Here is a 27180-nt window from a genome sequence, read left to right on the forward strand (position 1 = left end):
TGGCAGAGAGGAGAAGAGTGGGATACAATGTCCACAGAGATGTCCTGGACGAAGAAGCTGTGGAGAAGATAGCAGAGAAGTCTGAGAACAAGCCGTCTCTGGCGGACAAGGTCAAAGGATCCATAAGGTAATGTGACGTCCTCTGTGTGCTCTGGACAGGGTGGGGAAGTATGCTTGCATACAGAATGTTTCCAAATATATAAAAACATCTAATTGGGTTTATTGTTTCTGTATTATTTCCAGACTTCCCCTCCATTTGTCACCTAAATGCTATTGCTCTTTTAGTCTCCTATAACCTCATTCATATAGACACTCAAAATACAGTAGAATTTTAGATTGCTACCAGGTTGTATCTACTGTAACTATTGTTATACTTTAATGATATGATATGATATGAACTTTATTTGTATAGCGCTTTTCAAAACATATAGTTCCAAAGTGCTGCACAGAGCAAGATAATACCGGTATCGCTATGTTGGTACATAGTCTCCTCTGTTTTACTCATAACGTTGTTGTAAGGTTATGTCGTTTCTACGTATTGCTACTTTGTGACACACATTCTTGGTGAATTTATAACGTTCAATGACTGTATTGGTTGTACTTTCACTTTGGACTGGAGTGGCTAGGATGCGGCTCTGACAGGCTTGACTAGTCCTGTTTACAATGCCAATGCTGGCAATCGTACTAATATGGGCCAGTTCTATTTATTTTACCTGACCTTTTTAAGAAGGGCATATTTCTGGTTTGTTTAAATCTGCTATTTTGGTTTGGTCTGAACCAGCGACTGATCGATGGCGGGGTTTTGAGGACAATTGATTTGTGAATCGCTTAGAAACCAAGGAGCATGTATTTCAAAAGGGAGAGATCACAATTTTTTTTTTGTGTATTTTCACACACATGAGTGCCGTGACTTATTTTCCATTGCGTCTTAGTAGTTTCCTTTTTTGCCAGCCTGCACACGCATGTTGGCAAATTTGTATGAAATATGAAATAAACTCAGAAATGAGGTTCTGTGACATCCGTCATTCTCTAACCACCACCTCCCTCCTTACAACGTCGCCCGAAAAGATACAAATAATTCATCTTTTCGGGCGATTGGGCGATGTGTCGGCCGATGCTCGCCCGCTGTTAAAACGTACTGTTACGTGCAACAACAGAATCACCCTCTCCTCTCTGTCTCCCTCTGTGTGTGTGTGTGTGTGTGTGTCTGTGTGTGTGTGTGTGTGTGTGTGTGTGTGTGTGTGTGTGTGTGTGTGTGTGTGTGTGTGTGTGTGTGTGTGTGTGTTCTTAGATGTTCAGGCCCCAGGCTGAAGAGCTGTGTTCTGGGCAGTGTTCCTGTCCTCTCCTGGCTCCCTCGTTACTCCATCAGAGACAACGCCGTGGGAGACCTCATCTCTGGGCTCAGTGTGGGCATTATGCAGCTGCCACAGGGTGAGTGCTGGTTCAAGCTTTATACCTGACCTGAGGTCTGCAGCTGCCACAGGGTAAGTGCTGGTTCAAGCTTTATACCTGACCTGAGGTCTGCAGCTGCCACAGGGTAAGTGCTGGTTCAAGCTTTATACCTGACCTGAGGTCTGCAGCTGCCACAGGGTAAGTGCTGGTTCATTTCTGCTGTAACCAAATTGTGACAAACTTGAACTTTGACCTATGATCTGCTACACATACAGTTTGTTAAGACTTGTATATTGTTGTCTGTGACCTTCCAGGTATGGCGTATGCCCTCCTGGCGTCCGTTCCACCAGTCTTTGGTCTGTACTCGTCTTTCTACCCTGTCCTCATCTACTTCATATTTGGTACCTCCAAACACATCTCAATCGGTATGTACCGAGTACCAATACTGCAATGTAGAAGTACTTCGTTACAAGTAAAATTACGGAATTGAAAATGTACTTGAGTAAAAGTGCAAAAGTATCTAAAAAGATTTTCGAATGGCCGAAATGTATAGGGTTGAAGTGGTTAATGTATGTTTTTCTAATCAAAATTAAAATCTCCAAAGTAACTATAGTAACTAATATTTTCAAATAATTGTAGTGGAGTAAAAGTAAAATGTTTGGCTCTGAGATGTAGTGTAGTAGAAGTACAAGTACTGAAAATTGGAAATACTCAAGTAAAGTACAAATACCTCAAAATTGTACTAAAAAGTATAGTACCTCAGTAAAAGTACTTGGTTACTTTTTACCACAGCTAAATAGTAAATGCATACACAGAGAGATCCACAACAATGTGCCCGGTCCGTCTGTGTAGGTACATACGCTGTGATGAGTGTGATGATAGGATCGGTGACTGAGCGGATGGCTCCAGACTCAGACTTCATGATATGGGACAATTCATCCAACTCCTCCAGCATGGTTAACATTACAGCGCGGGATGACGAGAGGGTCCGTGTGGCTGCAGCCGTCACATTTCTGTCTGGATTATTTCAGGTAAAAAAAAAAACTATATATGGAGAGTAGACAAGACAGGTGTGTCGAGGGTAATGAACTTGAAATCAGGGATTGTGTAAGATATAGTATGTTCAGTATATGTTGATGTTCTCCACCGGCTAATAAAGAGCCATTAACTAATCGTAACTAATATATGTTTAAAAGTTATATATAGGAAACTTAAAACATTTAGAAACTAAATGGACTAAGTGGACATCTTGGTTAATAGCACTCAACAGATTTAAACCATGAGTTATAACGGGTAGTAGACCCTGTTGCAAATCTAACGGGTCTAACCCAGTTGTAACTCAGAGGGGACAGAGACTTAAGAAATATTACACGAGAGGGTGTGGTTTCATGTGATTATTGCCACAACAGTGATGCGGTCAGAAATGAGATGTAGTCGAGTTCCGCAAGCATCACTGTAGTGGCAATAATCACGTTAAACCACTCCCTCGAGTGTAATGTAATTATACAACAGTCGCTGAAAAAACATATTTTTTTAATGACAGAAGTAGTCACTAGTACTACAACCACAAATGTCCCACAGAGTTTGCTGCACTCTGGGAAAACAGAGCAGCTGAATTCTTTGTTTTGATTAGGTGTGGTGCTCGTTTGAACCACGGCTAGAAGGCTGTTTCAACAGATTGCTTCCTCGAAACTACCTGTTGTATAATGAGTCTTATGTCCTGCACCCGAGTTTAGTCTAAGGGACCGAGACAGCTGGGAAGGAAGGGCACTCAGAGGGGAGCTATACAGTTGTAGAAGTGCGTTGAACTCGAATGGTCCCACAGCAAAGCCACTTAGAGAGAGTATTATATTGAAGCCTGGTGTACATAGGCCTGCTTGATTTGCCTGACTGCCATGCTATCATTGTAGTATCTTTTTTTATAGATATGTATATGCAACACATCGCATTTTGTGGAAAGTATTAAGTTCAGTTGTTGTAGGAAAATACTTTTGTTCTCTATTGGACCCCAAATATTATGTAATATGCCTCGCCCCGATCCCTCTGAAAATATGTTGTTCCAGGGACCTCCCCAGAAGCAAAGATTTTAGTTAAAATGTTCACTCTGTAATAATATATATTCAAATATTTGAGGCACATTTTCTACAAGCTCATTCACGATGAGCTTGTAGATCTGCTATTTTTCAATAGCTAAAGTATAACGTAATGCTTTAAAACACCAAACGTGGTTCCCGCCCCAAAATGGGTTAATACTCATTTACAGTATGATTGCTTGTAGTGTTCCGTAGTCAAATGTATAGCTGCCATTAACGAGGATTAGATATACGAAATAATAAAAAAAGATCCCCCCCCCCATCCTAGAACTGTAAGTATGAAAATAAATCATTAACATGGTGAAACACATCGAGTTGATGTTATCAAGATGTGATTCACCATGTTAATGATTTTCTTTCAGATCTTTTTTATTATTTCCACACAACAGCTATGAGGTATATTAATGTCATATATAGTGAAATGTTGAAAATGAGTGGAATGCCCCTTTAATGAGCTAGTTTCTGATTTTGTTCTTCCAGCAGTGCCACCCTGCTATAGAATAACGGTTCAAATTCCCAAACCCTGAAATACTGCTCAATTTTTAGGATGCCTCATTTTCGACCACGGTTGAGATATGACGGGCGTTGACGAGGATATAAATGATCTTTCTTCTCCAGCTATACTATGTACTGTAGTAGTGTCACCCCCAATTATACCACTGAAGTAACGCTCCCGTATCCCGATATGATCTTTAAACCCCATTTGAAGATGTCTTGTAGTGTTAAATATAATTATAAATATATGTAATTCATCAAGACGTATGGGATTTGAGACAATGCAGAGAGACAATCACTGAAGGTATATACTGTATATCTCCACTATATGTTCTTCCTCTAGATCGCGCTGGGCTTGGTGCATTTTGGTTTCGTGGTGACCTATCTGTCTGAGCCTCTGGTCCGAGGTTACACCACGGGTGCTGCTATGCACGTCATCGTCTCCCAGCTCAAATACACCTTTGGTATCAGCCCCAAGAGATACAGTGGACCGTTCTCACTCATATATGTAAGACGCACGCCACAAACACACACACATGCACGACACCATAATACAAATTGCTGTACATTTTTAACTCTGAGAGTTACAAATGGATAAATTAAAGGTATAATATTGATAACATTTTCCATGAATACCATGAATAAAATATTACAGAGCTAAAAAAAAAAAACAGCCATTATCGTTGTTGCTTTCATGTTTGTTGGGGAACATCGATCCTTTCTTCCCTCAAACTGCAGGTAGTAGAGTACTGTAGTGCTGTAGTACTATAGTATTTATTTATTTGACATTTCACTAGAGGATACTCCATTGAGTTGCAGCAACTCGTTTTCAAGGGGGTCCATACAACGTACAACAAAACAATACAGCAACAAACAATAATGACATAAACAAAGGCTCTTCCCCATCACAAACCCACTACATCAGTATACTCGTAAACCCAGAGTTTCATTGAAAAAATGAAAAACATTAATGCAAGAAATGAGTCATTCAATGCAAAAGTATGATGCCAATACTGTACTGTAGTGATTTAGTGAGACACCTAGTGGCTGAATGTTGTCTATAGTACTATATCAGTCTATAGACGATTTCACAGAGGGGTGCCCTGGGCGCGGCCATTACTGAGGTGTAATCCATGGAGCAGGTGCTCCGTAGGCCAGGTGTAGCTAATCAGTGCTGCTGCACTTAATGGTACACCTCAGTAATGGCCTCTGTGAATTTGTCTATAGTACTATATCACCTTTACCACTGAGGATTATACATACTTAGTATAGCATATATCTAAATGACTAAATGAGTGGTTGCGCAAAGACCACCCGCCCGGCAGCACTGTTTAATGCAATGTATTTGTGCGAGTTATAAGTATTTTTTGATAATTACTCATGACAAAGTTGTAAAAGTCAACAGTATGTATATCCATAAAATAAGCAAGCAGTACACGCTAGACAATACACTAGTTCTTTCTTTCAATCATTTTATTATTATTATTTATTATTATATTCTCACAATCTGATACAACGCCGGCTAGCCTACTTTCTAATGTTTTGATAATTCGCGTGACAGATGTATGACGTTATAGAGTTTCAAACTAGTGTCCGTGGACCCCCATTAGAAAATATATGCCAGGCTCTGGCAGTGATTTTCACCCATTTTCATTTCAAGGACCCCCAGGTTTGACCTGAATTATGCTATGGACCCCCATTTAATGGCAATTCTATCTCTGATACCCCAATTTATTTTGTAAAATCAATGTTAATTTAACTCTTAGAGTGTACAAATGGAACCGTTTGTACACTCTCAGAGTTACAGACCCATAAGGGTCCATTTGGTTCCAAACTATCATTTAGCTGGGGGGACCCCCTGGAACTCCCTCAAGGACCCCCGGACCCCACTTTGAGAACCACTTGTACTGTATAGTCTACTAAATCATGCACTCTGCAAAATGCAAGACACTTTGTCTAACAGAACATGCATGCATGTACGTTTACGTGCATACAGAGCTGACATACAATGTGTAGCTACAGTCAGTGAATACTACAGTAGTATACAGTATGAGAAAAAGATCTGCTAAAAGCAGAAAGCCCACAGCACTCCAAATTAGATAGGAAAATAGGAATGAAGAAATAGCCAGCACACAATTTTCAAAGAAAAAAGGAATAGCCAGCACACAAGAAAATGTTCAAAGACGAGGACATTTCTTGTATGCTGGCTATGTCTTAATTCCTATATTGTACTATACAATGTGCATGCTGTATGTAAATCAGGCTAATTTACTCAGCTTTCACAGTCAGACACCCCTTAATGCACACAAAAATACCACCCCTCAAATGGAAGGGGAATAATGCAGCAAAGGTTTTTCTTATGGTTTCTATTTGATCAGTTACATCACTGATTGCTCTCTCCCCCTCATTGTGTGTGTGTGTGTGTGTGTGTGTGTGTGTGTGTGTGTGTGTGTGTGTGTGTGTGTGTGTGTGTGTGTGTGTGTGTGTGTGTGTGTGTGTGTGTGTGTGTGTGTGTGTGTGTGTGTGTGTGTGTGTGTGTGTGTGTGTGTGTGTGTGTGTGTGGCTGTGTGTGTGTGTGTGTGTGTGTGTGTGTGTGTGTGTGTGTGTGTGTGTGTGCGTGCGTGCGTGCCTTCAGACCGTGTTGGAGGTGTGTTCTCTACTGCCAGAGACTAACATTGGTACTCTGGTGGTCAGCATTGTTTCTATAGTGGGTCTCATCATTGTAAAGGAGCTCAACACCTACCTGGGGAAAAAAATACCTGTGCCCATTCCTGTAGAGCTGCTGGCTGTGAGTGAACACCACATACACTACACACACACATACACACACACACACACACACACACACACACACACACGCTCACACACACTCACTCACTCACACGCACACACACACCAGGGACGTGTAGAGAGTGTTAGAGAGGCAGGGGCTGAAATTCCGTAAGAGGGCACTTTTGGAAGAAAATAGTCGATCTACAAGCGTTGAGAGCTTGTACATCAGCTATTTTCAGCTATTTTCCGGGCGCCACCCCACACTCGTTGGCTACTGGAGATGTGGCGATGACATGGATTTCTAAACAAACTCTTTCAATGCAAAATGCTGAGTTCAAGATCAGGAGAGTTCCGGGAAAAAAGCAATTCTCGGGTACAGTATATACTGTATGGCATGGAAAGGAGAGGAGGGGCATTTGCATTTCTTTCATAATAGTAAATGCTGCATTCATGGTCTGGAGAGGACAGTTGTTTTACAGACGGGTAAAAGGGCAGGGGCTGAAGCACCCTTTGATGTCTATGTGTGCACGTCCCTGACACACACACACACACACACACACACACACACACACACACATCCGTGGTCTCACACACACACACACACACACACACACACACACACACACACACACACACACACACACACACACGTGTGTCGATGCATGCACAAACAATGTATAATTATATTACAGTCATACATCAAGGTCATTATTAATTCACTCTAATAGACTTTACCTGCACTTACTCTGTAATGTCTCTCTGTCTCTCTCTCTTTGTCTCTCTCTCCCGTTCTCGCTCTCTAGATCATCATCGCCACAGTAATCTCCTGGCAGGTGAACCTGGATGTTAAATATGGAATTGATGTGGTGGGGTTGATTCCATCAGGGTGAGACCCTCGCACGCACGCACGCACGCACGCACGCACACACACACACACACACACGCACGCACGCATGCACACATACATACACTCTCTCACTTGTAAAAGTGTATCCCAGCAGGTCAGCAGGATTATGTGTTTAGTGTGTCAAAGATTTTAACCACCAGCAGGCAAACTTTAGGATTATAAGTGTACTAAAATCATAAGGAATCCATCCATATCATTGTATGTTCCCCACCGTCCTTCCTCCAGCCTCCAGCCACCCGTTTTCCCAGCAGTCCCTCTGTTTGGTGAGGTGATCGGCGACGCCTTCGCCATCGCTGTGGTCGGCTACGGCATGGCCATCTCTCTTGGACGAATCTTCGCGCTGAAATACGGATACAAGGTGGACAGCAACCAGGTAGGACTGATACAAGGTGGACAGCAACCAGGTAGGACTGATACAAGGTGGACGGCAACCAGGTAGGACTGATACAAGGTGGACAGCAACCAGTTAGGACTGATACAAGGTGGACAGCAACCAGTTAGGACTGATACAAGGTGGACGGCAACCAGGTAGGACTGATACAAGGTGGACAGCAACCAGGTAGGACTGATACAAGGTGGACGGCAACCAGGTAGGACTGATACAAGGTGGACAGCAACCAGGTAGGACTGATACAAGGTGGACAGCAACCAGGTAGGACTGATACAAGGTGGACGGCAACCAGGTAGGACTGATACAAGGTGGACAGCAACCAGGTAGGACTGATACAAGGTGGACAGCAACCAGGTAGGACTGATACAAGGTGGACAGCAACCAGGTAGGACTGATACAAGGTGGACAGCAACCAGGTAGTACTGATACAAGGTGGACAGCAACCAGGTAGTACTGATACAAGGTGGACAGCAACCAGGTAGTACTGATACAAGGTGGACAGCAACCAGGTAGTACTGATACAAGGTGGACGGCAACCAGGTAGGACTGATACAAGGTGGACAGCAACCAGGTAGGACTGATACAAGGTGGACAGCAACCAGGTAGTACTGATACAAGGTGGACAGCAACCAGGTAGGACTGATACAAGGTGGACGGCAACCAGGTAGGACTGATACAAGGTGGACAGCAACCAGGTAGGACTGATACAAGGTGGACAGCAACCAGGTAGGACTGATACAAGGTGGACAGCAACCAGGTAGGACTGATACAAGGTGGACAGCAACCAGGTAGGACTGATACAAGGTGGACAGCAACCAGGTAGGACTGATACAAGGTGGACAGCAACCAGGTAGGACTGATACAAGGTGGACAGCAACCAGGTAGGACTGGGGGAGGAGGGCTGGAAGGAATGGAATGAGGGTGGACGTTTTTTAAACCAGTGGTTCCCAAACCTTTTCATGTCAAGGACCCCCAAATTGACATTTTATTAGCCCGCGGACCCCGTTTGTACGGCTCTAGCAGTCATCTTCAACCGTTTTCATTTCAAGGCATTTCAACATGTGTTTTGATAAGTGTGTATATGAGGCCTTATCATCAGAGTTTAATAGACAGGACCATGAACAGTACACATACTGTAAATAAGAGACCATATACAGTAGGAAATAAATATAGACAGATGGATGTACAGTACAGTACTGGCCAAAAAACCCCAAAAAACAATTGACCTAGTCAGCTGAGGTTTTGTCAACTCACCGTGAGCCACTCAGCTCATGGATTGATATTTTCTATAATTGTGCACTATGGCCAGCTATCCCCATCTCCCCCTTTTTCTGGCATGTGTATGCACCATTATAAAGATGTGGTTGCATCCATGTGCTACTACATCAGCAGAGCACATTCAGGACTGTTGGGAACCCCTTTTGGTGTTTTAAGCATTATACTATAGCTTTAGCTGTTGAAAGATAGCAGATCTACAATCTACAATGTTTGCTTCTGGGGGGGGGGGGGGGGGGGTCCCTGTCCCTGTCCCTGTCCCTGTCCCTGTCCCTGGAACAACATATTTTTTTGTTTGACCAATCAGTTTTGGAGATATGGCTTATAGAGTAATGTCTTGCAGAGAAACAGCGAGTTGAGAAAACAGGCTTGAAAGGTTCACTTCTGTGGACTAACATTACACCTAGTTACATGTTTATGCATTTATTTGATATTTATGTCAATTTCAGCTCTGACACTTATTTCAGACATGCTCTAGTATGTAAAGAGTCTGCCTGTGCTATTAACTTATATATATATTTAAAGAAAAAGGGTTTTCTCCTCTGGTGAAAAGCTGGAATTTCATTTGTTTTATTATTTACTGTGTCTTATGTTTCTTTATATGTGATATGGACCGTGAGTCTGTAATAAAGATTGAATTGAATTGAATATTAGCTTAGCTGATTCCCAAGAATCCAAGATCATGTTCCATTGTGGATAATAATATAATCTAATCTAATGTAGGAGCTGATTGCCCTGGGTCTCTGTAACACCGTCGGCGCAGTGTTCCAGTGCTTCTCCATCAGCTGCTCCATGTCTCGCTCCATGGTCCAGGTCACCACAGGAGGGAAAACCCAGGTATGTACCAGTGTTGTTCCATGGTCCAGGTCACCACAGGAGGGAAAACCCAGGTATGTTCCAGTGTTGTTCCATGGTCCAGGTCACCACAGGAGGGAAAACACAGGTATGTACCAGTGTTGCTCCATGGTCCAGGTCACCACAGGAGGGAAAACACAGGTATGTACCAGTGTTGTTCCATGTCTCGCTCCATGGTCCAGGTCACCACAGGAGGGAAAACACAGGTATGTACCAGTGTTGCTCCATGTATCGCTCCATGGTCCAGGTCACCACAGGAGGGAAAACACAGGTATGTACCAGTGTTGTTCCATGTCTCGCTCCATGGTCCAGGTCACCACAGGAGGGAAAACACAGGTATGTACCAGTGTTGCTCCATGTATCGCTCCATGGTCCAGGTCACCACAGGAGGGAAAACACAGGTATGTACCAGTGTTGTTCCATGTATCGCTCCATGGTCCAGGTCACCACAGGAAGGAAAACCCAGGTATGTTCCAGTGTTGTTCCATGTATCGCTCCATGGTCCAGGTCACCACAGGAGGGAAAACCCAGGTATGTTCCAGTGTTGATGTTGTCGACTAAAACTAAGACGAAAAATGTCCGTCGACTACCTTTTTCCACTGACGAAAACTACATGGAAACTAAGCTATATTATTGACTAAAACTAACACTAATATCCTGAATCCTAAATGTTAGGAAGGGACTAGTGGACAAGAGATCCAGTATAAGTCTTTACAATTATTTTTTACAATTGGTTGCATGCTGAAAATAGCCGATCTACAAGCTCACAACGCGCCACGCTGCGACGCGTTGTGAGCTTGTAGATCTGCCATTTGCATCTAGGCCCACCAAAATACATTTTAATCAACAAAAAATACTGTAGATTTAGTCGACTAAAATCTTATGATATTTAGTAGACTAAAACTAGACTAACACTAAAACATTCCAGGTGACTAAAACGTGACTGAAACTAAATGAAAACTATTCAAGAGACTAATGACTAAAACTAAAATCAAAACTACTGTATGAGCAGTGGTGTTAAAGGTGTTTAGGAAATCAGCTAAGCAAGAAGTTGGAGGTAGAGGGAAAGACTGTCCAGCCCTGGTGCAATTCCTCGCCCAGAAAACACCCACACCTGTTTGTGTTTAACTATCTGTCTTTACAGCCATGTGCATAATAATATTGTAGTTTAAAATATGAGCGTACACGTTTTCAAACTCCTCCTCTTTCTGAACAGGAGGGACATTTGAATGAATGTTAGCAGGGTTTCCATGGAGATAACTGTTTTTCACTTGAACTGCGGTTCATCTTGACATTATAAAGACGGAGCTTAAATGGATTTAAGAAAGAGGAGGAAAAAAAGTGCGTGTGTGTGTGTGTGCGTGTGTGTGTGTGCGTGCGTGCGTCGGGGGTTTCGGCAGTACTCAACGTTATTCTGATAAGTGGGTTTATTAAAAAAAACACTTGACATCACACAAACACAGGCTCACATAGTCACAGGGAGCCTAAACGGACAGAAACAATAACATTAGGGGAGTGAGAGTGAGAGGACAGGAGTGTACTGGATGTATGGCAGAAACAATAATGTTAGGGGAGAGAGAGTGAGAGGACAGGAGTGTACTGGATGTATGGCAGAAACAATAACATTAGGGGAGAGAGAGTGAGAGAACAGGAGTGTACTGGATGTATGGCAGAAACAATAACGTTAGGGGAGAGAGAGTGAGAGGACAGGAGTGTACTGGATGTATGGCAGAAACAATAACGTTAGGGGAGAGAGAGTGAGAGGACAGGAGTGTACTGGATGTATGGCAGAAACAATAACATTAGGGGAGAGAGAGTGAGAGGACAGGAGTGTACTGGATGTATGGCAGAAACAATAACGTTAGGGGAGAGAGAGTGAGAGGACAGGAGTGTACTGGATGTATGGCAGAAACAATAACGTTAGGGGAGGCTTCATCTAATCATGTGCCATCATCATCTCTCATGCATCATTTCACCCATAATGATGATCACTCACTGCATGGCCCAGCTGGGGCTTTGTCAGCTCTCTCACTCTCTCGTTCCCATCTTCATTTCCTTGTATTTGTCTATTTGGTTATCCCCCCCCCCCCCTCTCTCTCTCTCTCTAGGTGGCTGGGGCTCTATCAGCGATAGTTATTCTCTTCATCACACTGTGGATTGGAGCCCTCTTTGAAGATCTGCCCAAGGTAGTTGCCGAAGTGTGCGTGTGCGTGTGTGCTTGCACGCGTGCAGCTGTGCACATACTGTACGTGTGTACTGTAGTTAGTTCCAGTACTGTAGTGTGTGTGTGGTGCAGGCGGTGTTGGCAGCCATCATGTATGTTACAGTACTGTAGTGTGTGTGTGTGTGGTGCAGGGCCAGGCGGTGTTGGCAGCCATCATGTATGTTACAGTACTGTAGTGTGTGTGTGGTGCAGGCGGTGTTGGCAGCCATCATCTATGTTATTGTTACAGTACTGTAGTGTGTGTGTGGTGCAGGCGGTGTTGGCAGCCATCATCTATGTTATTGTTACAGTACTGTAGTGTGTGTGTGGTGCAGGCGGTGTTGGCAGCCATCATCTATGTGAACCTTCATGGCATGCTGAAACAGTTCATGGACATCCCTGACCTGTGGAGGCGCAACAAAGTGGACATGGTGAGTAGATTAAACTTTTAAATGTGGCCTAACATATGCACACACACACACACACACACACACACACACACACACACACACACAGCTCACCGTATAACACGCTCCCTTTGAGACACAAACCCTGCACCTGCCTCTGACTGCAAGAGCCAGATCACAGTGTGTGTGAGAGAGAGAAGTGATGAGCAGATCGAGAATTATGACCACAGCAGCAAGAGTCCATATTCACTTATGTTCAAGTTCAAGTTCTTTATTAGTGTCCCCGGGGGGCAATTTAGTTTACAGCAAGTATAGAGCTAAACCAAAATGTAAGTGCACAGACACTGGTAGGCAAACATGCTTTTGTACATGCACACTGTATGTTAAACTTATTTTATAACTATACCTTTACGTATCCCATGGGGACCACTGATGTCAGATGTTCTGCCAAAGCACTTTACTTTAGGTCAAAAGGCCAGGGACAAGGACGGGGGAGGGGACATGACATCACAAGCTGTATTCAGTCACACATAGATCATGTTTGACCCCTCTTGACATGTAGGGAGTCCAGGGCCGTATGCAATGTATGAAGGTGTTTGGTGTGAACGCCTTGCACAAAGGACATAAACACTGCCAAGTGCGGTCAGATAATAGGAAAACACAGAACATTGCTACTTGTCAAACACAGCAGACAACAGTCATATTATGGGTAAAGTCAACAACGCCTCCTCCAAATTGAGCGGCTTCCTGTAATAGCTGAGCAATACCTTGCTAAGTGGTTGGCCTTCCTCTTGGAGTGCACATTGCCTATAGGCTAACAAAGATAAAAAACTAAAGTTTACATCTGTAGCCTAGCTGTGAGATGGTCTGCTCTAGCTGATGATATTTTAGCACTTTAGTTAGGAAGGCTTCCTCTAAGCTGTAGTCAAAGGTACAGCCAACCTCGAACACCTCCCTATGGTTTCCGATAACAACAATGACATCAGGGAAGGGGTATTAGCTGAAATGTTAGAGAACACAGAATCATCATTACACAGGCAAAACATGCTTTGCTTCACAGTAGAATGCTTATGATGGAGGACCTGAAAACGGAAGAGATATCTTTTGATCAAATGCACTTGATCAAATTTGATCAAATTATCAAATTATGTAGAGGCAATGTATACAGGCAAAAACGAAGGGAACCCCACTGTACATGGCACCCATTGAGGATGTGGGACATGGTTTCAGCTACCTGTTCATGACCACGATATTGTATACAGTGAGGAGCATGATTGCCTGGAAACCACATGGAGAGATAGGGCTGTATTTTGCGTGTCTTAAGTACCAGGTCTTATTCCCTAACTTGAGTAAACTAAAGACCTGGAGGCGTGATCAATGCCATTTGGCTATTCTGAGTGGCCAAAGAGCATTGATCACGCCTCCAGGTCTTTCGTTTACTCAAGTTAGGGAATAAGACCTGGTACTTAAGACACGCTAAATACAGCCCATTGAGTTTAGATGGTAAAACCTCGCTTTCAGAGTAAAGACAACAATGCACTTTGTCTCTCTGCCTGACACTGTTGTCTCTCTGACTGACACTCAGTTGTCTCTCTGACTGACTGTTGTCTCTCTGCCTGACACTGTTGTCTCTCTGACTGACACACTGTTGTCTCTCTGACTGACACACTGTTGTCTCTCTGACTGACACACTGTTGTCTCTCTGACTGTCACACTGTTGTCTCTCTGACTGACACACTGTTGTCTCTCTGACTGACACACTGTTGTCTCTCTGACTGACACACAGTTGTCTCTCTGACTGACACTCTGTTGTCTCTCTGACTGACACTCAGTTGTCTCTCTGACTGACACTGTTGTCTCTCTGACTGACACTCAGTTGTCTCTCTGACTGACACACTGTTGTCTCTCTGACTGTCACACTGTTGTCTCTCTGACTGTCACACTGTTGTCTCTCTGACTGTCACACTGTTGTCTCTCTGACTGTCACACTGTTGTCTCTCTGACTGTCACACTGTTGTCTCTCTGACTGTCACACTGTTGTCTCTCTGACTGTCACACTGTTGTCTCTCTGACTGTCACACTGTTGTCTCTCTGACTGTCACACTGTTGTCTCTCTGACTGACACTCTGTTGTCTCTCTGACTGTCCTGTAGTTGGTGTGGATTGCTACGTTTATCCTGACAGTCTTGTTCAACGTTGACCTGGGACTGGCTGCTTCCATCGGCTTCTCCATTCTCACTGTCATCTTCAGAACACAGCTGTAAGCACACGCACGCACGCACGCGTGCACGCACGCACGCGCGCACACACGTGCACACACACACACACACACACACAAACGCACGCACGCACGCACGTGCACACACACACACACACACACACACACACACACACACACACACACAGAATGCACAGTAGGCCAGTATGTACAGTATACGGTACAGTATAGACGTGCAGGAATGTGTTTTGTTCAAGCCGCAAGAACTTGAAACATAGGACGATAACAATTTACAAGAAAAACAGTGAGTGTTTAAGCACATTACAGTCTGCTAATATCCATGTTATTTCCATGTGTGTGTGTGCATGCGTGCGTGCACTGACTAATTTTGTGTGTGTGCGTGTGTGCGTGTGCGTGTGCGTGTGCGTGTGCGTGTGCGTGTGTGCGTGCGTGCCAGACCGAAGTACTCCCTTCTGGGAAAGGTTCCAGACACTGACATTTACAGGCCCATGGAGGACTATACTCAGGTACTTATAGATCTATTGTGTATACAGTATGCACTGTGAGAGTTAAACAGCTTTCTATGGTATGGGGAGGTTTCAACTTCTGATGTGCTGATGTTTTATATCAGTGGTTCCCAAACCTTTTCATGTCAAGGACCCCCAAATTGACACTAATTGGCCCACAGACCTCCCGTTTGTACACTCTCTGAGTTACAGACCCATCAGGGTCCATTTGGTATAGAGAGAACAGGAAGACTACAAAGGAATACAAAAATCACACTCGTTTGAAGTGTGGGGCGCAGCGAGGGCAGTATTTATAGCAGCCAGGTGATGTCTTACGCTGTCATTTTTATTTTTTATTTTATATAACCTTTATTTAACCAGTAAAAAAAACACATTGAGACTGGGTCTCCTTAAGTGGGAACGGGCCAATTGACATAAACGAACAAAGTCAATATACTTGACTGGCAACCGGTTATTATGTTTTAATTAGGCTCTAAACAAACATTAAAAGTCCATAGACTTGGCTGCCACATGAAAGGCATGCATTGGAGGAGCTGGCGCCCCTCAAAGATAGTTCCTTATGGATGGACGGACGATGACTTGATTGATCTGTTTCAGGTGCAACCGGTGCCAGGGTTGATTATCTTCCGTTCCTCTGCCACACTCTATTTTGCCAATGCTGAGATGTACCAAGATGCCTTGGCAGAGAAGGTAAGAGCACACACACATTATTACACACACGCGTGCATGTACGCACATGGGCACACACTGTGTACATGAATGACGTCTACAAATTCACTCACACATAATGTACAGTCTATCTCCATGTTTCTCTTACTCTCTCTCAAAATAGAGATATGGCACTCTATCCCAGCAATAATTGGCCTGTCATGATGTCCATGAGATGACCGTGGGCTGCGGCAGATAACGCTGAATCAGTGACACTGACACAGTAATTACTGACCCGCTGCTATTATTATCACTACGCACATCACCACGTTGACAGGCATTTAATTGTTCAAATAAAATCCATCCCTCTCTTAGTCTTAGTCCTGCAGAGCCAGACGATCAGAGAGCTACATAACTAGGTGGAAACAGGAAGTTAAGTTTCACAGAACCAATGCAAAGACTTCATTCCTTCTGGAAAAACTAAGCCCTTACCTCTCCTCTCCTCTCCTCTTCTTACGTGGCCGTCCATTTTTTATATTATTTAGTTTTATGTGAGGCACAAGTGAAGGAAACAAGGTTTTAATTTAGAGACATGGGACCCACTGAGGCACAATCGAGCTAAGGAAGAATTGAGGTATAAAGTGAAAGGAGTTATAGGCATGAATAAGGAAGGACAGAGGTGGAGAAGGAGAAAGGACTTATAAGAGTGAGTGCAAGGGAAGGGGACAAGGGAGTGATAGAATGAAAATATAATATGCGCCAGGTTTGCTCTTTTTTAATCTAAAATCTAAATGAAGTATCCCTTGAATAGAAGCCAGACTAAAGACAGGTCTACTAGATACTCACACAACGAAACCCAGAGAGTAAAAGGAATTAAAACTCTGGATTTCACTGTACACTAATAATAATAATACACAGCAAAATGACAAGAAAGGACAGACAAACAAAAAGGGCTGCACTTATAGCAATGACGTCACATATACATGAAACAGTATGTTGAGGCAGATTGCAGTAGGCAATGTTTTGCGTGGTTGATATGGTGTGGTACAGGCCCTTGGTGTAAACTATTTCCTACAGTAAGATGAGATATCAATAACATAACTCAACCGCTAGTGTTGGCTAGCTGCTTCAACGCCAGAATGTAGAATGCAAAGTGGCTGCCAGGGACCATGTGAACACCCTACTTACAGTACGTACTCATTGTGTCATCAGTGTTTACCAGCAACCTCAGATACACAATTAGTGGTTTTTACAATTGGTAAAGTACAAGCACAAGGACACTACCCTCTGCAAAAGCTGGTTCTTTTCATTGGTTTGAAAAAGATACAGCATACAACAGCTTATAAAATGCCAGCTTCTTTCACTCACACTAAACCACTGGCAGAATAGAGTGAATCTACTGGACATTTTGCAAATGTTTTACAAATAACACAATTAAATGATACATAGAAAATCCCCCAAAAATGAAATGATAAAAAGAATCCCCCAAAAGTTATATGGAGACAAAGGACGGAATTTGAACTTAATTTATAAGAAGAAAAACAACAAAAGTGTTTTTTGTGTACAAAAGTGTACTTTCAAATTATTTAATAAACATTGTGTTTATTGTCATGATTTGTCACGACAAGAGTTGACTTTGTCCGTGGCGTAAACGTCTTTAAATAAATACTTTCTGAAAAGTCTATGAGGAAAATGAACGGCGATTTCTTTTCCGGGTCTCTTGAGGGGGCGGGACTGCAACGCTCTATAGTCATGTGCTCAAGACGGATCTGTCCTATATTTCATATTCCATCCTAATTAGCTAACATTGGCTTTCAAAGTTTGCAGGTTTGGCCCATTTTGAACAAAAGCCTCAAATCATGAACGCAGCGTGCAATTTACGTGAAATCTTTCACACACTAGTTCCTACTAGGCTGAGGAATATATCCCACCCTTTTCACATTGGCCTGTTATAGCGCCACCAACAGGTGGATTTTTGCCATCAAATCATCTAATTGCCATCAAAGGCGTAAGAAGAAATGCCACCCTTTTCACATTGGCCTATTATAGCACTGGGCTGATGCTGACAATAAGCCACGCTGACTGTTGTTCTGTTTTGCGTTGTGTTGTATTGTACTGTCCCCAAACTCTTCTCCCTTCTGGCTCCAAAACTGTGGAATGCACTTCCCATTGCAGTCAGAACTGCAGCATCACTCCCAATCTTCCGCCGTAGCCTGAAAACCCACCTTTTCAGACTCCATCATGGCCCATAGCACTTACCCTAACCCCTTAGATAGCATTTCTGTTGGCTTAGATAGCATTTGACACAGACTTATAGCATGTTATGTAGACAGCACTATAATTGTATTGTATATAGTCATAGCACGCCATAGTACATATGTATAGCATAGTAGTGAATATGTATAGTTTATTATGTACAGTGTATGTATAGTTTCATCATATAGATATTCCACTGTTACCTTCTTAGATTACGCATGTCTCATGATAAATGCTTTTATGTGATGTATTCCCATGCTTTTGTTCTTGCTTAAATGTAAATCGCTCTGGATTAAGAGCGTCTGCTAAATGCCTAAATTGTAAATTGTAAATTGTACTGAGATGCTTAGGTTTAGGTTTTAGGTTTTATTTATTCGCACATAAAAAAGGTTAAAAACAGGAAAAATAAATTCATGCATATTCATATTGTGCAGGAGAAGTTAAAAGCCAAAAGGCTTCATCCTCACTTCCCCTAATTTGAAGAATCAGACATTAAATATAAACAAAATAGCAGTAATGTGATCCGTTATGATGTGCTGTGTTGTTTCAGGCTGGCATAGACATCACCAAGATCCTGTCAGCCAAGAAGAAGCTGGAGGACAAGAGGAAGAGGCATGAGAAGAAACAAGCCAAGGATGCTAAGAAAGCTGCCAAGAAGGATGGACGGGAGATGGTAACATTATTCTAAAACAGTGGTTCCCAAAGTGAACGGAGATTATTCTAGTGGTGTCCGGGGGGGTCCTTGAGAGAGTTCCAGGGGGTCCCCAGCTAAATGACAATAAGGAACCAAATGGACCCTTATGGGTCTGTAACTCAGATAGTGTACAAATGGAACCAACATCCCATTTGGTTCCATTTGTACACTCTCAAGGGTTAAATTAACATTGATTTTACGATATAAATTGTGGGTCCCAGAGACAAAAGTGCCATTAAATGGGGGCCCGTAGACTAATGCAGGTTCAACTGTGTCTGTCTGTGTGTTTCTACTGTATATGTTCAGGGCGTTGCTGAAAATGAGCACCTGTGCTCAGTTACTACCCAGGGTAAATAAAGGGAAAAGAACAAAAAGAAAAGAAAATGCTGGCCAGCGATGATGTCACTCCCTGGGCTGATCTCAAATGTAAAATGGGTGGCCAACCAAGCTCTATTGTTAGTTAAAGTTTGGCTATAGCTTTTTATATAGTGAGCCCCACCCCCCCCTGCTGGGGGCTCACCGCATTGCGTTGCGTGCGTACCCTCCCATACGCCGCTAGTTTGCTGTTGTTATTCCACCACATGAATGCCGAATTAAGTAAGTAAGTAAGATTAAGAATTGGAATAAATATAGATACTAAACCAGTGGTTCCCAAACGTTTTCATGTCAAGGACCCCCATGCCAGGGACCCCCATGAGAGAAGATTTTTACGGCTCTATAAAAATAAAAATAAATTGAACCATATGGACCAGTTAGGAGTTACATACGGGTCCATTTGGTTCCTAAGCTGGGGACCCCCTGGAACTCCCTCAAGGACCCCTGGGGGTCCCTGGACCCCACTTTGGGAACCACTGCACTAAACTATTATGATAGCAAACAAAATGAAATGATTATACCAAACAAAACAACGTCTGGCCGAGGGAGATCATTTTGGGGCAGCACGTTGTGCGCTCTTGGTTTTCGCCTGAATGGTGATGCGACTCAGAAGACTGCAGTTGATCCCAGTCTAGATATGAAATGTAAATTTTGCCATGTTTACGTCTCCTCCTCCTCCTCCTCCTGAAGGACGAGCAAGAGACGAAGTATGAAAGCAGCGTCATAGAGGTGCGAGAGCAGCGTGACCCCTCCCTCCCCAGGGCCATCGTCCTCGACCTCAGCCCCGTTAACTTCCTGGATACTGTTGCAGTAAAGACGCTGTGCAATGTGAGACTTGCACGCACGCAGTCATGCACACACACACACACACACAAACACACACACACACACACACACACACACACACACACACACACACACACACACACACACACACACACAAATACAAATATTCCTGGATATTTTTACCCTTTGTGCCTTGGCCTTGACTCTCTCTCTCTCTCTCTCTCTCTCTCTGTCTCTTCACCCCCTTCTCTTTCTCTTGACCTCATGCATTGGTTGAATCTCAGTTCAATCAGCACAGTAACCTTGTTATACCTAACGTCATGATGAGCAGTGTGCCAACGTCGTGTCTGTGTTTGTGTCGTCAGATCCAGAGAGACTACGGAGACATCGGAGTAGACGTGTTCCTCGCGGGATGCCAGAGTAAGTTGTTAAAAAACACCAGTGCTTTTCAACCAGTGGTCCTTGAGGGGGTTCCAGTATGGGTCCAATTGGTTTCATTTTACGCTCTCAAGAGTTACATTATTGTTAATTACTTCATTTACAAGAATACGTCTACACAATTGGCATGGAATTGTGGACAAAATCTTATCCAACAACAAAATAAATATTTTGTTTTAGGTTAAGAGAGGCTAAATCTCATCAAATGAACGGCTCACATGCCGAATAAAAATAATGGGCCTTGATGTGAAAACCACAGAAAACCACAATCACACACTCAACCCTGATTGATGCGTAAGTGCAAGACAGTCTGTCTTCTCAACTGAAAACACTTTTGATGCATCGTGTTTACTTTCTTTATTTGACACTTTGTCGCCGAAGCGTTAATCAGGCGTCTGTCTCGTTTACAGAGAAGGCCACGCGACGAAAGGTCCGGTAAACATGAATTGTACTTTATTCTTTGCAGTAAAAAGTGTAGAAACTATGTAACTGAATCTTGGCTGCACTGTTTTAACTACTCTCTGAACAGAGTCAGACTGAAATAGGCCCATTTTCCATGAATGCTATCTATACTCAAGGACGCTCCAAACAGGGAGTTTTATTTGCTATCGCCTTATTTGCTGTTGTGAGATTTAAACCTATGTGGCTGTCCAGTTAATGAGGGAGGAATCTTCTAGGAATCTGACCTTTAACACCACTCCAGTAGAGGGTGCTTGTGATCTTGCAGTATGTCTGGAATAGCTAAAATGCCCACATTTCCCCATGGGACACTTCAGACAGTCACGTGCGTGCGCGCGCACACACACACACACACACACACACACACACACACACACACACACACACACACACACACACACACACACACACACACACACACACTGTAAGACAAACATTGTTTTTCCCTCATCCTTGCTTCAACTGAACATAGCTTCAAAACATTGTATATTGTTTTAGCTGTTCTGCGATGTTATTGTAGTCTTTCTGTAAGACGGGTCAGTACGTCAATCAACTAGTGCTGCCATGTTTCCATGGAAGGTATCTGGGATGTTGAACATTTCTGAACGTCTACTCTGCTGGGGATCAAACGGTGCGTTCATAGGGAATCATGGGGCTCCAAATGTTTTTTTTAAAGACTGTTGAATAAGATCTGTGTTGCAGGGGGAAAAACATAATTATAATTGTGACTGTAGGTCGCAGATTACTATGAAAACCTCATCACCAGCTCAGTGGCCTTGTGGTTAGAGTGTCCGCCCTGAGTCTGGGAGGTCAGGGTTCGATCCCCGGCCGGGTTCATACCAAAGACTCTAAAAAATGTGACCACATATGCCTCCCTGCTTGGCACTCGGCATCAAGGGTTGGATTGGGGGTAAGTCCCTGCATGTGACATACTAGCGTCATGTCCAGGGGGTGTACTTGTACATCAAGCTGCCTCACGCTACAGAAACAGGAGATAGTCTCCCGCCCCTATGGGCCTCATGGCTCGGCAAGGCTAACTCCTCAGCCTTGTGACACATCACACCGCCATATATGGTCGTCAGTCCATCATGCCTCGCGACACGTTGCGTATATTGCCATCTCCATATTATGAAGATCACGACACTGACCTCATCAAACCCTGGATAGCCATACATGGAGAAGACTGGATCATTACCTAGATCTGCATATACTGTATGGAGCCGGCCAGCAACTCTATATCTGACCTCAAATCCTTAGATCTCCATATGGAGCTGACCTGTGCTGACATTCAATATGTTGGCCCAAAAACGTCAATAAAAAAAGGGACATATATCGGTATTCCCAGACCTGTTCTTGCCCTCAGGGCATCTTACTGGTAATAATAAAATGCAAAGCAAATGAAAACGTATATATGTAATGTGTATATATTCAGGTGTAGACATTAGCGCCCTCCGGGCCAGTGGCTTTTGTAACTTGCCCAGGACATTCGTCGGGTATTGACCCCCATGATATTATTTTATTACTATTCCATATCATGTGTAAATCATTAAATTATATATAGCATTACTCGCTACAATACATTTCTCTAAAGCAAATGTTCTTTATAGTATAAACATAGTAAACATTGTTATTATTACAAAACAGATCATTTTCGCTGTGGTTTTATAAAGTGCATCACAACCAAGGGAAAATAGTTAATAGTTGTGCAAGAGCAAACATATATCCAGAAAAAAAGCTATGGAAAATAATCAAGATAATCAGAAAAACAAGTTAACAGACAAGACTTTTCTCGGGGTCTGAGATAACATTTTAAAATAAAGTCTCTGTTCAGGAATGTATTTTTTATTTTATTTTTGAGTGGTGCAACCACTCCCTTATGGAGCTACTGTATGTGTGTGGGTGCCTGGCTGGGTGGGTATGAGCACGAAAACATCATGGTTGTTTTTCACCACTGCAACCTAACACACACACAAACACACACGTACATATTAACTATATATGATGATTTTGGGTGTGCCAGTACAGTACAGTGACAGTACAGTACAGTAGAGGGTACAGTAGACTAGAGGGACCCCCACACGGTAACTCTGTCATTTCTCAACCGTTTTGGACGTGGGGCGGCTCGCCGAAATCGGTCTGGCCCCCTGGGTGCGTTCCTGTGGGTCTGGAACTTCCGGGGACCCCCACACGGAGTTGCACCACTCACTTCACACAGGTGTGATTTTTTACATACCGTATATTTAATTTGGCATTGTATTTTTCAAGATACCGTAATGAGGAGAACAGTTCATTGTGAGTGACTAAGGGCTGTGATTGGTTGTGGATGTTTGCAGTGTCTGCAATCATAACAAGCTTTAATTGAACCACAAACTCCCAATCTCCTCAGACTCCCACACACTGTCTTGCTCTCTGTTCATTTGTACTGACTATGTTTCACTTCTCTCTCCTCTTCCTTCCACCCTGTTCCCTTCCTCCATCTCCCCGTCTCTAACTCCAATCATCCACTCGTCCTTCCGTCACTCCCTCTCTCTCTCTCTCTCTCTCTCTCTCTCTCTCTCTTTCTCTCTCCTCCCCTCTAGCTGGTGTAATAGAGAACATGGAATCTGCAGGTTTCTTTAATGACAAAGTGACAAAGTCTTGTCTCTTCTCTACCATCCATGATGCTGTTCTGCATTGTCAATCTGAAGGCGATGGACAGGTACCCCCCCCCCCCCCCCCCCCCACACACACACACACAAATAAATAGATTAGAAAGAAATGCATATAGTGAAAACACTCATACGTGCTATCTTGTTACGGTAAGCATATTCAACGTTTAGGAGAGGATCTACAAGCATGCACGCACGCACGCACGCACGCATGCACACACTCTCACACACACACACACACACACACACACACACACACACACACACACACACAATACTCAAGGTTATATGCACACATGTGAAAAAGCATATAATGCATTTGCATTGATATATGCATGCACACATTCCTCCACATGTGTGCACAAATGGTACAATATTTGACATATCTCTCTCTCTCTCTCTCTCTCTCTCTCTCTCTCTCTCTACAGACAGCCAAACCTAAAACACACATGTACATTATATGGTCATACAATGCATGAACATGCATATGTGTGCAATATGCATGAGCACGCACACAGACACACATATTCCTCTCATTGCATCTTAATGCATGCAGATTCACATTCCCTATAGTGTGCACTCCTGAATGCAAATTCTTCTCTCAGCAAGAACATTGTGTGTGTGTGTGTGTGTGTAGGGCGTGTGTGTGTGCTGAAAATGAGCACCTGTGCTCAACTACTTCCCTGGGTAAATAAAGAATAGTGTGTGTGTGTGTGTGTGTGTGTGTGTGTGTGTGTGTGTGTGTGTGTGTGTGTGTGTGTGTGTGTGTGTGTGTGTGTGTGTGTGTGTGTGTGTGTGTGTGTGTGTGTGTGTGTGTGTGTGTGTGTGTGTGTGTGTGTGTGTGTGTGGTGTGCAGTGTGCACGTATGCATATTTAATTGTATGATATCGAGGAAACCTCCACTCCATTGTTGAGGTTTGGGATTATTTTGCATACATCAGTACTATTGAACACCCTTTACGTCTGTGTGTTGTTTCAAAAATATTGAACCAATGGAAAGTAGTAAAAAATTTGGACAAAACCTCTCAACTCCATTGGACCCTCAAACTGTCTGCTAATGGCTCGTACACACTGCCCGATATTTGCTCCGATTATGCTGTCGGGGAGCATTTTTGGCGCTCGCCGACAAAAACCCCGATCTGACGTAAAATCGGGCTTTGATCGGCCAGGTTTTGCTCGCTGTGTGTGAAAGGAGCTGCGAGAAGATCCAGCACCGATAAAAGCGGCGTCCTGCACGTGCATGTCAAAATTTATTTTAATAAAAAAACAAATGATGTAGCCGCTGCCTACAGTATATGTATCGGGTCTGGATCGCATCTTGGTGAACTCTTGTAGTGTGTGATCCCTGGTCGGCGATCAATTGTTTAGTGTGAAAGCCAAAAAGATATAATGACAGCCGATTGAAAAAAAAAGACTCCTGCAGTGTGAAATGCACAACGATCTGATGACTCACCGACAACTTTACAACTCCTACAGTGTGTAGGGGCCATAAAGCAGCTAACTCCACCACCTCTCCCCCTCTCATGGAAGTAATTGACAATACATAAAGTCACAACATCAACTTTGATGAGGCAGTATTGCTTTCTTTTCTTCATTTCCTGAAAAATTAACATTTTGGAGTTAGGTGGTTTCATCCCGACAGCAGAGATATTTAATATCAGTGTTTTAGGTTTTGCTGTCTGTAGGGGGGGGAGGGAAGGAGGGAGACAGAGATACTTTACATTACATTTCCCCCGGGAAATCCATCAAAGCGCCACAGCTGCAGTCCACAAAATACATTTCACAGGAATAGATTTTAAATGGGAGAGACAGAATAGCAGAGGAGAATAAGAATAAGAATCCATTCCAGGTGTGATAGTTGTGAGATCGAACGATATTGAGAAACACAAAACAGTCTTGAGATGAAAGTTAACTGACTTTTTGTCCTCCATCTTTCTCTGTCCTCTCTGTCCCTCTCTCTCATCTGTCTTTCTCTCTCTATTCCTTTCCTTGGTGTGCCCTCACCCCAACCAAATTTCCATTTTTCCATGTCACAGGAGATGGCAGGAACTCATTTCTGATGATCCCTCATCCCTGGGAGTGATGAAAGAATGCAATGAGAAAAGAGGGGGAAAAATAAGAGTGACAGACACATCAATCACAGGCTTTTTTTTTTTACATCCCCGGAACGACTGTCTCTATAGAGCACCGAAGTCTGACGTCAATATCGGTAGAGGGCGCTAAGTCCACGGGTTCGCATACTTTTGTACATTGTAATCCCCATAGGGGGATTGTTAGATCGCCTCAACTGTGTTTGAATCAACTGACTGAGAGAAAACACTAATACTGCTGCTGAATTAGTTACATCTTTGCTAGAAACAGACTCTATCATATGAGTGACTGACTGTCGTACAAGCGATACAGAGACACCTCCCCGACAATATCGCAGAGACAGTTTGTTTACTTTTGGACCACAGTTATTATATGAGATGATTTCAAGAGGACCCCATGTTATTCTCCATAGAGAAAGTACTTCCGTGAACCAGGGGATGAGCGAGTGACACAATAGATAAAAGTGCTACTGTATGTTCTGTTGTATTCACCAAAAGGCACATATTGAATATTTATGGCTTGCGAAGAGAGACAAATGTTTCATGGAAATTATTGTTTTTGCCTCATAGTCATAGATGAACACGTACATTGATTGTATTTTTTATGAAATTGTAAAAGAATATCTTTTAATATTTATGAAAATTGTATTACAAATAAATACTTTTTGACAATTGGATAGTAGCCTTTGTTGTTATACAGTAGTATGGTACGCCATGTGGTGTTTATGTTGCACCCTGATTATTTCACTGCTTGTCAGACTTCTGATTGGTCCCTGACTGACTAACCAGCAGGCTCTTTCTGCTGTTATGTTCCGCCCTGGTTCCGCCTTGTTTGTTGAATTTGCTAAAACATCATTTTTAGAGAAAAAAAACATGATATGCCCAGTCACCATGCTGCTTATATCACAATTAAATATAATTTATTTATTTATTCACAGAATCAAATGTTTTAAATGTTTCACCAGGAGCCTGGATGGCTTGAAATAATTGATATAAATATTGCTATGCCCTTATACTGTAGAATCTACTGTAGATGATACGTGGCAAGTTTTGGATTGCAGACATTGCATGACCTAAACACTGAGGCGTTACTGTATACCGACTGTTTTCAATTGTGAAAATAGCTGATCTACGAGCTTAATTAAAAAATATGAATAATTTGAAGGAAATGATGTAAGCTATCCCATGATAGGCAGACTGTGGCTCAGGAGGTAGAGCAGGTCGTCCAATGATCCATGGGTCGGCGGTTTGA

General features: G+C 43.1%; 1 protein-coding gene across 1 annotated transcript; it reads left to right on the forward strand.

Moving 5' to 3' along the window:
• slc26a6.2 (solute carrier family 26 member 6, tandem duplicate 2) lies at positions 1-26130 on the forward strand. Its single transcript, XM_083770077.1, has 19 exons — positions 1-127; positions 1292-1431; positions 1707-1817; positions 2245-2423; positions 4324-4488; positions 6616-6768; positions 7556-7638; positions 7885-8032; positions 10049-10162; positions 12289-12366; positions 12719-12814; positions 14943-15049; positions 15465-15534; positions 16132-16224; positions 18989-19111; positions 20198-20335; positions 20659-20713; positions 23770-23888; positions 25875-26130. The coding sequence occupies exons 2-19, from the start codon at positions 1416-1418 to the stop codon at positions 25896-25898; spliced, it is 1872 nt and encodes a 623-aa protein (XP_083626203.1). The 5' UTR covers positions 1-127; positions 1292-1415; the 3' UTR covers positions 25899-26130.
• The last annotated feature ends 1050 nt before the right edge of the window (positions 26131-27180 follow it).

This window comes from Protomyctophum parallelum (assembly GCF_964188405.1).
Source record: "Protomyctophum parallelum genome assembly, chromosome: 7".
Taxonomy (NCBI): domain Eukaryota; kingdom Metazoa; phylum Chordata; class Actinopteri; order Myctophiformes; family Myctophidae; genus Protomyctophum; species Protomyctophum parallelum.

Excerpts from the sequence above, each read along its gene's own strand:
- slc26a6.2 (XM_083770077.1), top strand. Across the intron at positions 1,818-2,244 it reads CTCCAAACACATCTCAATCG|GTACATACGCTGTGATGAGT; the intron begins GTATGTACCGAG and ends CCGTCTGTGTAG. Across the intron at positions 6,769-7,555 it reads TTCCTGTAGAGCTGCTGGCT|ATCATCATCGCCACAGTAAT; the intron begins GTGAGTGAACAC and ends CTCGCTCTCTAG.